This window comes from Leucoraja erinacea, chromosome 17 (genome assembly GCF_028641065.1).
Source record: "Leucoraja erinacea ecotype New England chromosome 17, Leri_hhj_1, whole genome shotgun sequence".
Classification (NCBI taxonomy): domain Eukaryota; kingdom Metazoa; phylum Chordata; class Chondrichthyes; order Rajiformes; family Rajidae; genus Leucoraja; species Leucoraja erinaceus.
This window is the reverse complement of record NC_073393.1, coordinates 14,896,601-14,912,071: the sequence shown is the minus strand read 5'-3', so window position 1 is coordinate 14,912,071 and position 15,471 is coordinate 14,896,601. Positions and strand designations below refer to the sequence as shown.

Genomic DNA, 15,471 nt, shown 5'->3' with positions numbered 1-15,471 from the left:
GGCGGTGGAAAGCATCTTGTCCGGGAACATTACCATCTGGTTCGGGAATTGCTCTGCCAAGGACAAGAAGGCTCTGCAGAGAGTAGTGCGTTCAGCCGAACGCACTATGGGAACTTCACTCACCCCCCTGCAGGAACTATACAACAGGAGGTGCAACTCCAGAGCAAACAAAATCATGAGAGACCTCTTCCACCCCTGCAACGGACTGTTCCAGCCACTACGGTCAGGCAAACGCCTCCGTTGCCATGCAGTGAGAACGGAGAGGTTGAGAAGGAGTTTCTTCCCAGAGGCAATTCGGACTGTAAACGCCTTTCTCACCAGGGACTAACTGTACAGAACGTTTTTCCTTCTATTATTTATTATGTAAAATAATATGTGTGTATGATTGTGTTTATAATTTGTTTGGTTGTTTTGTTGTTCCGCGAGCATTGCCACTTTCATTTCACTGCACATCTCGTATGTGTATGTGACAAATAAACTTGACTTGACTTGACTTGACTTGACACAGCATATAATCCAATAATATTAAAGTTCTGATCTTGAGGATATCACAGTTTTGAATTTTCAAGCTAGTCTGGGTGTTTGTTACTATTTCTGTCACAACTGTCAATTTTGTAATTAGCTACAATTAGGTAACTAACTAATTATATGCTTTGATTTCAGGTCATCCAAGTAAGATGTTTCATATTTGTTTCAGAATGCTTCAATCTATAATAACTGTAAATTTAATTCAGTTCTCTTAGCGTGCACATCTCTGAAGATCTTTCCTGGTCCGAGAACATTAATGCAATTATCAAGAAAGCTCATCAGCGCCTCTACTTCCTGAGAAGATTACGGAGAGTCAGTTTGTCAAGGAGGACTCTCTCTAACTTCTACAGGTGCACAGTCGAGAGCATGCTGGCCTGTTGCATCGTGGCTTGGTTCGGCAATTTGAGCGCCCTGGAGAGGAAAAGACTACAAAAAGTAGTAAACACTGCCCAGTCCATCACCGGCTCTGACCTTCCTTCCATCGAGGGGATTTATCGCAGTCGCTGCCTCAAAAAGGCTGGCAGTATCATCAAAGACCCACACCATCCTGGCCAAACACTCATCTCCCTGCTACCTTCAGGTATAAGGTAAAGGAGCCTGAAGACTGCAACAACCAGGTTCAGGAATAGCTACTTCCCCACAGACATCAGACTATTAAACCTGGCTCAGACAAAACTCTGATTATTAATAACCCATTATCTGTCATTTGCACTTTATCAGTTTATTGACGTGGAAAAGCTTTTCCCACTGAGAGTAGGGAAGATTCAAACAAGGGGACATGACATGAGAATTAAGGGACTGAAGTTTAGGGGTAACATGAGGGGGAACTTCTTTACTCAGAGAGTGGTAGCTGTGTGGAATGAGCTTCCAGTGAAGGTGGTGGAGGCAGGTTCGTTTTTATCATTTAAAAATAAATGGATAGTTATATGGATGGGAAGGGGATGGAGGGTTATGGTCTGAGCGCAGGTATATGGGACTAGGGGAGATTATGTGTTCGGCACGGACTAGAAGGGTCGAGATGGCCTGTTTCCGTGCTGTAATTGTTATATGGTTATATTTATTCATGTGTGTATATATTTATATTATGGTATATGGGCACACTTATCTGCTAACTATGTCTACTATGTTCTGTGTGCCACCAACTATTGGTCGATAATAAATTTATTGAACTTGGGGGGTAAAAAAGAAACGAGGCATGTTGCAGGGCGTTTGGGAAGTTGAAAGCGAAACTTCCTGCAACTTCAGTGACGGTTGTGACAGGAGCGGCCGAGTGGATAAATCTGTACCCTTTCCAGCTTTGGCCCATGCAAAAACCGAACCAGCTTTCCGACAGGTAACCAGTGCGTTATCGTACAACATTTTCCTAGATTGTGCATCTCCCTTTTCTTCTCTAAATAGTTGTTTCAGGTCGGGACCCTTCGTCAGTCCGATGAAGAGTCTCTGACTCGAAGTTTCTCTTTAAAGTTGCCGGCTGCGTGCTTCGATTTTTTCCGTTTTAGTTTTGGATTTCTAGCGTCGGCGTGTTTTTTTTCTTTCCGTTAAATTATAGGTGCATTGAAAATAATAGATTTTTTGTTTGCATTTCATCTGAATACTTCTATGCACACACTGAAGATGGCGCGGAAAGGTTGTTCTGCTGAGGCATTTAATCCAAACAGCGAGGTAAAGGGAAAGTGAAATAGAATTGTTCAGCATGTTTGGTCCATGACACGGCGGGGAAAGATCGAATGAGAACAGTTGGCGTATTTCATGGCAGAAGTGTATTGTGAACCGCCCTCACCAAAAGCAGATAAGCAGTTCCAGAGCAATAGTGATCGGATTTAGTTCTTGGGGGGAGGGGGAGAGAGATGAGGTGATGGTGGTGGATGAACCAGCCGACAGCACAGGTGATAAATACCATGTTAAACTAATTTCCACTACATACATGTGATCAGCATCCTTTCCTTCTCAGCATGTTCACTTGCCTATCCAGAATCCTCTTAAACACCACTATTATTTCTGCTTCCAACCTGGTATCGCATTCCAGGCACCTATCACTTTATGTGTTTTTTTTTTAAATCTTCCCCCTTAAAACATTCCCCTTTTCACCTTAATATTGTGCCCTTTAGTCCTCTCTGGGGAAAGGGATAAACAATTGGTTAACTCTTTATCATTTGATGAGCTGGCATTACTGCTCAAAGGATATAGGTATAGTGCAAAACAGAAGTTACACAATCATATTAATGGTAAAAAAAGTCCGATTTTTACATACGTTTAGCTAAGAATGTGGAAGACCAACCTTGAATTTTGTTTTGTTTAGTTTAGAGATACAGCATGGAAACAGGCCCTTCAGCCCACTGAGTGTGCGCCAACCAACAATCACCTACCTGTTCTATCCGACACACTCGGGATAATTTTTTAACAGAAGCTATTTAACCTACAAACCTGCACATCTTTGGAATTTGGGAGGAAATCAGAGCACCTGGACTCCATAATCCAGACACCTAGCTATCTTTAGTTTCAATGAGCTCTTTGACTGAGCCTCCACGGATATCCAAGGCAGAGAATTCCAATTGAAGACCAAATGTCTTTTATTAGTAAGTCAATTCTGGATCCATATGACTGGGTCACTGTGAATATGATGCATCCTAATCTTCTGGTTAGTCTACCATGGGAGAGTTTATCAAATGTCTTACTAAAATCCATATTGACACCATTCACTGCCCTACCCTCATCAATCTTCATCACCACCTCACGATCAATGAGGAGACCTGCCATGTACAACGCCATGTTGACTGTCCCTAATTAACCAATTCTCTTACAAATGGGAGGAAATCCTGTCCAGAAGAATCCTCTCCAGTGGCATCCTTACCTTTGACATAACACTAACTGGTTATAATTCCATGGATTCTCTCCACTTTCCCTTTTGTTGCCTTTGAATTCTCATCCTTTTGTCACAATTCCATCTGTTCTTATATCACCTGTAAACATGTACATGTAGCATTTGGTCTGTTCACCTAAATTAAAGTATAGATTGTGACCAGCTGGGCCCAAACACATGTCCTTGTGGTATTCCTCCCAAGAAAGTATCACCCCAGAAAGATCCATTTATTTGCTTGTTTGTTGATTTTTTTCATCCATGCCAGCATATTATGGTCAATTCCACATGGTACCATGTTGGCCAATCTCCTGTGTTGTGCTTTACTGAAGCTTCTGAAAATCTATTTATATTGCTGTATTTACTTTTCAACTGATGTTAGGCTAATAGGTTGGGTGTTCTCTATTTTTTCTCTTTTAAAAAAAGAAGGGGTCACATTTTCTACCCTCCAATCTGCACAACCCATTCCAGAATCTATAGAATTTTGAAAAAATGATAAACCAGTGCACCCACTGTCTCTGTAGCCACATAAACCAAAACTTTGGTATGTAGATAATTTAATCCTTGGGATTAATCAATTTACAGTACCATCAATTTCTCAAGTACTTTACTGATTGTAATTTCCGTTTGACCCCATTCTTGCTGCATTCTCTTTAATATTTCTGATAGATAATTTGTGTCTTCTGTGAAATCAGGCAAAATGTTGTTGTCTACTATTGTTATTTTCTTATTCCCCATTATAAATTCTCTCATCGCTGTAAGGGACCCACATTTGTTCTTGCTAGTTTTAGAGGGCAACAGTTCCAAAGAACTGGGCTTTTGAGGTGCAGCTTATCATCAGCAGCTTGACTAGTGTTGAACATCAACAGCATGATTAGTGCTGGCAGGTTTTCTCATGTTGCAGTGATTGATATGAGAAAAATTCTTCTTGAGAAGTGCACCAGCTCAAACAATGGTGAATTCATCACACTTTATGACTCCCATCCAGTTCATATTACCATCCACTTTTTCTCACATGCACACAGACTTGGTACCGACCAGTTATGAGCTAAATGGCAGGCTTGTTTTTTGTCATTACATCTATTTCAGGACTGCTCCGACCGAGTGCTTCGTGAATTGAGCTCTGATTTTCATAATAATTTCACTCTTGGCTTCATTTAAGATACACATGTCATGTGAATAGTAAGGGGAAAACTTTCTGATCTTGTCATCATTTGACGTCAACTTCAACATAATTGAAAGAGATTTCCAAATGACGCAGCTGGTGAGTAAATCAACTCACCGTCAATAAAAAGTGGAAAATGCTGAAAACATTCACCATGCCAGATAGCATCAATGGCACCAGAACCAAAGTTAACATTTTGAAGAGGACGTTTGCCTAATTTCCTATTTTTATTTCCGATACCCAGCATCTGCAATTGTTTCGTTTTTGATTGACTCGCCATGGCCGGTTTAGAGAATATAACTGGCTTTATCATCTCTGGATTAGGGGAGAGAAAATCAACCAGAACACCTGTTATAAAATCATAAAACATAAGAGCAGAATTAGGCAATTCAGCCCATCAAATCTGCCCCATCGATTCATGGCTGATATATTTTTCCCTCTCAACTCTCAAACACCATTCTACTACCTTTTCCCCATAACCTCTAACACCCTTACTAATCAAGAACTAATCAAAAACCTCGGCTTCATAAAACCCCAATGACGGTATCCACTGCTGTCTGTGACAATGAATTTCATAGATTCGATACCCACTGGCTAAAGAAATTCCTCCTCATCTCCATTCCGAAGGTATGTCCTTTTATTCTGCCCATTCGATTGCTGTGGGTGACACTCATACATTGAAAGACAAAATAGCCCATTTGATTGTCTTCCTATCTAAGCATTCATTTCCTGCATTTCCCACTAATGAGCCATGGCTGCAGGATGTAAATCTACAAAAAGCACTCGTCTAGGTTCCTTGAACAGCAATTCCCAAATTGTGATCTTTTGCACCAAAGGCACAGGCTCATGGGAACACCACCACCAACAGTTCCCCTCCAAGTCAAACACAGTACTCACATGGAATAATATTGGTATCCACTCATCATTATCGGATTGAAACTCTGGAACCTAACGGTACTAGGAGTAGAGAAGGAATGGGTGACGTTTCAGTTTGAGATGTCAGCGGAGCGAACAGTTCAGAGATAAAATGTAGTCGGAGACAGTAAGACTGGTGGGAGCACTGGGAAGGAGGAGGGGATGGAGAGAGAGGGAAAGCAAGAGCTACTTGAGTTACCGCTGGGATGTAAGCTACCCAAGCGAAATATGAGGTGCTGTTCCTCCAATTTGTGCAGCCCAGGCGAAACATGAGGTGCTGTTCCTCCAATTTGCGCTGTCTACCTTCGATTGTGTCGACCTTCGATTTAAACCAGCATCTGCAGTTCTTTCCTACACAGTACTAGGAGCACCTTGACCCGAAGGAGTATAGCAGTTCAAGATGGTGACTCACCACCTTCTCATAGGCAATGGGACATGGGCAATAAATCTTTGGCTTTCCCATCCAACCTGGATTTCAGAAAATTAATGAATAAAAATGTTTTCAGTACCAACTTTACCACAGAGCCAAAGGTCACCTTCGGGGTTTAAAAATATAGAAACATAGAACATAGGACCAGTGGAGGCCATTTGGCTCATTAAACCTGCACCAGCATTCAAAACAGCCTTTGCTGATATCTGTTGCAATACCATATCCTGTTTTCTCCCCACACCCTTTGGTGTTTAAAAAAATATCTATTTACTTCTTAAATATATTTTGTTTTATCCTAGTAAGCCTTAAGATTGAAAAACAAACCATATGATGATGGACAAAGTAGTGAACACTGCCCAGTCCATCATCAGCTCAGACCTCCCTTTCATTGAGGAGATCTATTGCAGTCGCTGCCTCAAAAAGGCTAGCAATATTATCAAGGACCCACACCATCCTGGTCACACACTCATCTCCCTGCTACCTTCAGGTAGAAGGTACAGGAGCCTGAGGACTGCAATGACCAGGTTCAGGAATAGCTACTTCCCCACAGCCATCAGGCTATTAAACTTGGCTGGGACAAAACCCTGAACATTAATAGCCCATTATCTGTTATTTGCACTTCATCAGTTTATTTATTCATGTGTGTATTTACGTATATAATGGTATATGGACACACTGATCTGTATTGTAGTCAATGCGTACTATGTTCTGTTGTGCTGAAGCAAAGCAAGAATTTCATTGTTCTGTCAGGAACACATGACAATATACTCTCTTGACTTGACATATTCATTGGATCAGGCAGCATCTATGGAGAGAGAAGCAGAATTAAAGTTTTAGACTGACAATCTTCAACAGAAATGGGGCAAGTAAGGAATCAGACACATTTTAAGTTACTCAAAACATTTCATCTTTCAGTTATGTATACTTATGCCCTCAAAAACGAGCTCAACAATTTCAGATAAGCATCCTTTCCAATTTATATCAGAAATATAAAAAATACAAAATGCACATTAAAAACCAATAATAATAGAAAATATGAAATATACCACTACCATCTTTATTATTAATCTCTCTTGGTCTCTGCTATATTGCAGGCATTCCCCTTGAAATAAAAGTTGTGAACAATGTGCTATCCTATTAGTAGGTATCTTGCAAAACGTACCTGAAGCGTCGCTGAACATCTGTCCCAGCCCGTGTGCACGATTTTGGCGCCGTTTAGAGGGGGGCGGGTTTAAAACGCGATTTTCCCTAGGCAGTTCAAATCGAGGTTTTTCAGCCTAGTTAATTATTAACGAAAAAACGCCGGAAGATTCCCTCGCTTGAGCTATTAATAGTTTTTAGGGCTTTATTTAATTGTTATAGTAGGTTAAAAATTAACCGCTAAACCCCCGACCGCCGACAACGGGCCAGATTTCATACAGGGGAAAACGGAAGGTAGGCTGTTTATTTTTACGTTAAAAAGGGCTTCTTAAGATCCCTTTATACAAAGTTTAATGTTGCGAGTAGCTCATTTTGGGCCCATTATATCCCGCAGTATTTTTCTGGGCATTTGAGGGCACAAATCTACCGCAATGTGTACATTCTAAACCAGCGCGTTCACAGGATCCCACTAGAAAGCTGATTTAAATGGACTTTAATTTACAGTAATTAAACACTAAATTCCTTCCATTTGGCCTATAAATTAATGTAAATGAGATTTAAAAATCATGTTTTATTGTGAATTGTTTGTGAATATTATTTGGACATTTAGGCTATTTAAAAATGTTAATCATTTATTAAGAAATGGATTGATGTTAGATCTAGTAATTGAAGTTTGGAATTAGCTGCAATTAGGTAACTAACTAATTATATGCTTTAATTTCAGGTCATCCAAGTAAGATTATTTTATATTTGTTTCAGAATGCTTCAATCTATGATAACTGAAAATTTCATTCAGTTCTCTTAATTTTTAAGAAAGTTATGGGGTTTTGACTGTCCACGATCACAGCTTTTTTGTTATGTCCATAGAAAATCAATAGGGAACAAGATGCTAATTTCCGAGTATGAAAATGGCCATAACCTTTTAAATACTTGAGATATGAAAGTGAATTAGGTGTCAAATTAAACTTATTTTTATGCTTTATCTGATGGGATAAATTGCAGACTTGATTTTTAAAATCTCAAAATTTTGTAACATTGTTACTATTAGTACTTCTATCAAGGTTTCAAGGTCAGTTTATTGTCACATGTACCAATTAATGTACAGTGAAATTTGAGTTAACATACAGCCATACTAAGTGAAAAGCAACAAGACACACGGCCGCATAAAATAAAAGTTAACATAAACATCCACCACAGTGACTCCCCACATTTCTCACTGTGATGGAAGATAATAAAGTCCAATCTTCTCCTTCTTTATTCTTCCGCGGTCGGGGCTGTCGGACCATCTGCGTTCGGGGCCATCAAAGTCCCACTGCCGGTGATCCGAAGCCCTCGCATCGGGGTGATCGAAACTCCCTCGTTAGAAACATAGAAAATAGGTGCAGGAGGAGGCCATTCGGCCCTTCGAGCCAGCACCGCCATTCATTGTGATCATGGCTGATCGTTGGGGCGTTTGAAACTCTGCAGCTTGGGGTTCCCAAATTGGTCTCTATTTAGGGACCGCGGGCTCCACGATGTTAAAGTCCACGGGCAGGGGCGGAAATCGCTTTTAAAACATGGGGGGGGGGGGGGGGGGGAACACAATGAGGCCTGACATCTAGAACAGCGGTCGGCAACCTACGGCCCACAGGCCGGATCAGGCCTGAAACCCAAAATAATCCGGCCCGCAGGCGTATTTTTTTTCAATTCGTTTTTGCAACCTGGGAACTGCAGCCAGTCCAGGGGCACGCAGGCGACCAAGGTGCTACAGCCAGACCTGGGGCACGCAGGCGACCAAGGTGCTACAGCCAGACCTGCCAGCCGACTGGTCGCTACAGCCTGTCCCGGGGCACACGAGCAACCTGGGCACTACAGCTAGACCTGGGGCAAGTGAGCCGACCTGGGAACTGCAGCTAGTCCCGGGCTGCTAGAATCTAGGAGCTGGCGGCCTCCAACTGGAATCGACCTTGAGAGCTCCGCTCGCAGAGCCTGTGGACTTTTACCATCACTGAGCTGGCTGATATCGGAGGCTGTGGTGGCGTTGCGGCTGCGACTCGACTACGGAGGCTTCGGTTTTGCTGCAACATGTTTCACAAAACATGGGGGGACAGGTCCCGTGTCCCCGCCCCCCCGGATTTCCGCCCATGCGGCACAGTCGATCCCTGGCAAAGGGATCGCAAGCTCGATGATGTTAAGTCCGTGCCCCGCCCGGGGTTGAAGTGCCAGGTGAGTCTCCAGGAAAGGCCATGCCACTCCACTCCACGATGGTAGGCCGCAGTGGGGACGGAGATGCGGCAAGGAAAGAAATCGCATCTCCGTCGAGGTTAGAGATTGAAAAAAGTTTCTCCCATCCCCCACATAAAACAAACCAATGAACACTAAAACATACTTAAAATAACAAAAACAGAAGAAAAGACAGACAGACTGTTGGTGAGGCAGTCACTATCAGTGTTGGATTAATTATCTTAGAAAAAGCCCTAAATGTGATTTATAATAATATAAATCGATTATTCATAATAAATCTTTTTCTGTGCTTGTTCACTATTGCAGCTATAATTTAATCTTTGAATAAATGTTATCTCTGGCAATTTAAAACTGAATCCCTTCTGAGTAATAATGTACAGTTGATGATATTTTGTTATTGCAGATATCAATATGGAATACATTGACAAGATTTTTAGTGCAGCAAAGATTATATACTCTCTCTGCAGTGAGGTAAAAATGAATCGCAAACGATGCAACCGTTTAAAGTGTCGAATTGAATTCCTCTTGGAACCTGTAAAGGCAATAAAGGAAGAAGACCTATTAGATAACTTAACAAACATTCTGAAGGAGATGGTGGAGATTTTGGAGAGTGCAAGTGATTGTGTCATGTCTTTCACCAACAAACATTGGTTTTCCAAAGCCTTCAAAGCTTTTGCAATCAAGGAAGAGTTTAATCATCTCAATGAAAGATTGAACGATGCTGCTATAGCTTTGAACCTCGCCTTGAACACTGAACAGACCAAAATACTTCTGACTAGATTTAAGAAGGAGGACGACATGCAAGATACTGAGGAAGATCAGAAGTATCTAAACTTAATGGAGAAGGAATTAGAGAAAGGTAATTGGAAGGTCAACTTTAATTGGCTCGGTTTGCCTTTTTGTTTTGTGAATATGAGGATTCGTAGTAAAAACATGAATGTGGATAGTTTGCAGAATGATAGCCATTTCCTGTGGGAAATGAATGGAGTATGCATTGCATCTAAATATATCAATGCCAAAACATTGGTCCTGACTCCATGAGCCTTTCACCTTTCTGGTTAATCGTACAATATTTTTTCATATATTCAGTTTAAAGGATCCTGTTACTGCTACCCAAAGTGCCACCATTACATCTTTAATAATTGACTCCAGCATCTTCCCCACCACCGATGACAGGCTAACTGGTCTATAAGTCCCTGTTTTCTCTCTCTGTCCTGTCTTAAAAAGTGGGATAACATTAGCTATCCACCAATCCACAGGAACGGATCCAGAATCTATAGAACATTGGAAAATGATCACCAATAAAAGTCCAATATCATGTTTGAGAGGAAAACAAATAAAACTGCCAGATGCCAGAACTCAAAACAAAAATATAATTTCTGGAAGATCTCAGCCAGTCAGCATCTGCCGACCCGAAACATTGACTGTGTTCTCTTCCCACAGAACATGCTTGGCTGGCTGTTTTTGCTAGTGTTTCTGTTTTTATCCCATATTTGAAATATCTTCATAGTAACCTTAACAAAATGATGAGTGAACTTTATATGTGGGAGCTACAGCTTATTCAATGTCTTCATTACCTTTCATCAGGCTTTGGATTCATGCTGCAACATCTAATTTTCCTGAGAACATAGCCACTGCGAAGCAAATGAAACCAAAAACTCATTTCAAAATAATTTTCTAGAATCCCCCCAGTTGAAAATTGGTAAAAGATTTCTAAAAACTTTCAAGGTCCAATAAAATAAGAATTTCAATTTTTTCAACGGAATGAAAGTGCATGGCAAATTGCATTCTCATCTGTTTACAGATGTAATTTAATAATGAAAACCTATGATATGTTTTCATAAGCTGCATACACAACCAACAAAATGCTATTTGATCTAAAACGACTCTTAGAAGATGTGTCACTTAAAAACTGAAACGAATGTTGTTCCTTTGGTATGATTGCTTCTGTGCCAGTCAAAATTTATCTGGTGAGAGAATTGAGACTGCTAACAGCTCTTAATCTTACTTTACAGCGTTGCATTCCATTGAAAATAAAATTCAACATGCTATGGTGGCTGTGAATGATAACTTGGCAGAAATGAAAGTGGACCTGAAAGATGTCAAACGTATAATTGAGTCATGTGAGTGTAAAAAGGGAAAATACTTGACAATAGATTTAGCATGAAATGTGTTTGGTTTCTCAGCCACCCAGTCCAAACAAAATAAAACAAACAGGAAAGAACTCAAGAAGGGAGTTCGAAGGGTGAAAAGAGATAATAAAATGTCACCGCAAGTTTCAATAAAGAAAATCCCAAGGCTTACTATACATACATCAAAAATAAAAGGGTACGTATAGGAGAAGGTGGCACTGCTCATGGATAAAGGAGGAATTTATGCTTGAAGTCAGAGGATGGTGAGGTACTAAATGAGTACTTTGCATCTGAATTTGCCAAAGGAAATGACATGGAGGATAGTGAGAGTGCAGGGTATGCAGTCTTTGACAATGAGATCAAGATGGAGGAGGAAGACAAAAGTGCTGATGAAATTCAGCGGGTGAGGCAGCATCTGTGGAGCAAAGGAAATAGGCGACATTTCAGGCCGAAACCCTTCCGTCTGAAGAAGGGTTTCGGCCCGAAACGTTGCCTATTTCTTTCGCTCCATAGATGCTGCCTCACCCGCTGAGTTCCTCTAGCACTTTTGTCGACCTTCGATTTTCCAGCATGGAGGAGGTGTTGCGTCTCTTAAAAAACATCAAGGTGGGTAAATGACCAGGGTCTGATGGGATCTACCGCAGGTTATTGAACGAGGCAAGGGAGATTTTAGGGGCTTTGACGAAGATCTTTGCATCCTGTATGCAGTGGATGTTGTCCACATGGATTTCAGTAAGGCATTTGATACAGTCTCTCATGGTAGGCAGATGCATGGGATCCATGGTGACTTGGCTGTTTAGATTCTGGATTGGCTAACTTCTGGATAGGTTAATGGTGGAAGGAGGTCATTCTGGCTGGAAATTTGTGACTCGTGGTGTTCTGCTGTGATCTGTGCTTGGACATTTGTTATTTGTGATATAAGTAAATTATTTGTGGATGAATTGGTTTATAAGTTTCAGACAACACCAGAAATGGCAAACAGTGAGGAATGCTGTCAAAAGGTACAGATATGGGTGAAGAAAAGGACGATGGATTTTATTCTGAGCAAGTGTGAGCTGTGTTATACTTTGGGAGGTTGAATGTAAGGGGAAAGTGTACAGTTAATAGCAAGACCCTTAACAGCAATGATGTACAGAGGGATGCTGGGGGTCCAAGTCCATAGTTCACAGATAGATAGATTCTTGATTAGTACAGGTGTCAGATGTTATGGGGAGAAGGTAGGAAAATGGGGTTAGGAGGGCGAGATAGATTAGCCATGATTGAATGGCAGAGTAGACTTGATGGGCAAATGGCCTGATTCTACTCCTATCACATGTGACCTTATGAACTTTTCTGAAAGTAGAAACACAAATAGATAGAGTAGTACAGACAGTGTATCGTATACTTGTCTTCATCAGTCGGGGCATTGAGTATAAGATTTAGGACGTCGGTTTGCAACTTTATAAAACTTTGGTTTGGCCATTTCTGGAGTATTGTGTGGAGTTCTGGTTGCCAGATTACAGAAATGACACGGAGGCTTTGGAAAGGGTGCAGAAACTGCCTGTTTTGAATAAGGGGACGCCATTAGATATCCTTCAGTCCTTGCGTACCTCAGTGATGTTTAACAAAGAAGAAGATATCTCCATCCGAGCTCTTGGAAACGTCATCCCCTCTTCCCTTAACATCTTGGGATAGATCCCGTCAGCACTGGGGATTTATCCACCCTAATGTGCACCTTCCTTCTTCCCGATACAGTCTTGCTCCGGAATTTCATCATACACCTCTATTATCTCTATCCTCCACGTCCTGTTCCTTGGTGAACAATGATGAGAAATATTCATTTAGGACCTCATTCATATCCCTTGGCTTCTCAAACTGATTACCCCTTTGGTCCCTGAAGGAACCAGCTCTTTTCTTAACTACCTCTTGTTTCTAATGTACTTCTAAAACATTTTAGGATTTTTCTTAATCCTACTGCCAAGTTTATTTCATGGTGCCTTTTTGCCCTCCTAATTTTCTTTCTTAGCTTCCCTCTTACATCCACTTATTTTAGAACTGCAGCTGTAGTTAGCAGTTTTACACATTCAAATCTTACTAGATAAATCCAAATGATATAGAATAAGAAACATGTTCTGTTTAATACATTTTGTTAAGTTGCTTCCCTTCTGAATATAACCCAATAACTTTACCGAACATGAACATCCCCACTGAATGCCGCTTTATTGCAAGCTCCAAGATTTTGACCCGGTGTCAGTGAAAGATTAACAATATAGGTAAAATAGTATGTGACAAAGAAATCTGCAGGTGATGGCATTTTTTCTGGCATTGCTGCCCGCATCATTGCAGCTTTGAGAGGTTATGTTAGATGGTTGAGCTGACTGATCTAACTAATTTACAATTGATTCGATCCCTCAGCTCAATGTTCTGCATCTAGCCATTTTGTCCTGGGAATGAATGACAAGCAAAAATATGTGAAACATGTTGCTTTCCTGTGATCACAAAGTCCAAATGCTAATATGTCTCTCTCCTCTTGCAGACCAAGATAAACCTTCAGCTCCCCCAGTGCAGGGAATTCTGGAATTAAACCGAGATGACATTGAAATAGAGACCAAGCTTGAAACTAAAATCAATAATTCCAAATATTATAAGGGAACGTTACATAAATTTCCAGTAGCTATTAAACGTTTTGATAATGTTGGATTCTCCAATGTGGAGTAAGTATGGATCACGCACTTGTGCTGATTTTATTGCCACGTTCGCATTAACACATGGATTGAAGGGTTTTTTGTTTTTCTTCCTTCCTGCACAGGGAAATACGTGAAACTTTTCACAAAGAAGCTGAAACCATGAAGCACTTTGAATCCCCAAATATTGTGCGAATTTATGGAATCTGCATTGATCAAAGCAGTAAGTTAGCCTCAGGCATGGATTTTTAATGTTGCCAGAAAAGAAGGATTAGCGTATTAAAAGTACTTTTACCAATTCAGAACCTCCCAAAACATTTTAATGCTAACAAAGTACTTTTGAAATATAATCTTGCAATTGTTGTAACTTGGGAATTTTAAATGAAAGCTGCTTTCCTTTTTATTTCTTTTTTATTGTTATAATTTCCAATTTATCTCCTTCTCTCTCATTCACTACCTGCTGTCCTATCCACCTGTCACATTTGACTGTGGGCTATTGCTTTGAGAATGATGTTTAGAGTTGACCCATTAGATAAATATATGGATATTGAGGATTCCAGAATGGTGCTGCCTTAATCCTTCTAGCATTGGACTCCAGTGCCATGAGCTAGGAGATTAAAAGTACCTATGGGCCAAATCAGTACTGACTGTAGAGCAGGAAAATAAAGGAGGAGAGATTGCGGAATTGAAGTGACATTCTCTGCATTATCCTTCCTTACTCACCATCCAGTTCTCACATTACCATCCGGCAAATCTCTTTCTCTGATTCTCGCTTAATTTGCCATTTGTCTGAATGCCCAACACTCTTTCCAGAGTGTCTGATGTATTGTCTGACTCATTGGTGATGGTCTTCCTGTGACTTTGCTCTCATATGCATGGAGATGCTATCAAAGAAGCCTTGGTGACTTTTCATAATTCAGCCTGTAGATGTACATAGTATAGTCACATTATACCCGGTGGTGAATGGATGGAGATTCGTTGTCATGGTTAGTCAGCAATGCCTACAACTCCGTTGTTGTATTGTGGAAAAGGGTGAGCAAAGCCAACTGTACTCATTTGTAATTCCCATATTTCTAAAGTCATAGAGCGTGGAAATAGGTCCCTCAGTCCAACTTGCCCACACCACCTAACATGTCCCATCTGCACTAGTCCCACCTTCCTACATTTGGACGATATCCCTCTAAACCTGTCCTATCTATGTACCCATCGACGAATGTGTACAATTGTTTCTTAAACATTGCAATTGTCCCTGCCTCAACCACCTCCTCTGGCAGCTCATTCCATACACCCACCACCCTTTGTATGAAAAAGTTACACCTCAGAAGTTACCCCTCAGATTCCTATTAAATCTCCCCCCCCCCCCCCCCCCCCCCCCCCCCATTAAACCTCTGTCCTCTGGTTTTCGATTTCGATACTCT

General features: G+C 40.9%; 1 protein-coding gene across 1 annotated transcript in view; it reads left to right on the top strand.

Annotated features, from left to right (window-relative positions):
- The first annotated feature begins 1,664 nt into the window (after nucleotides 1-1,664).
- The window catches only part of LOC129705176 (mixed lineage kinase domain-like protein), a 28,989-nt gene continuing 15,182 nt past the window's right edge, over nucleotides 1,665-15,471 (top strand). The window contains exons 1-5 of the mRNA XM_055648635.1: nucleotides 1,665-1,861; nucleotides 9,662-10,117; nucleotides 11,274-11,381; nucleotides 13,906-14,083; nucleotides 14,179-14,276. Of these exons, the coding sequence (XP_055504610.1) occupies nucleotides 9,670-10,117; nucleotides 11,274-11,381; nucleotides 13,906-14,083; nucleotides 14,179-14,276 (832 nt within the window). The 5' untranslated portion in view covers nucleotides 1,665-1,861; nucleotides 9,662-9,669. The remainder of the gene's footprint in view (nucleotides 1,862-9,661; nucleotides 10,118-11,273; nucleotides 11,382-13,905; nucleotides 14,084-14,178; nucleotides 14,277-15,471) is intronic.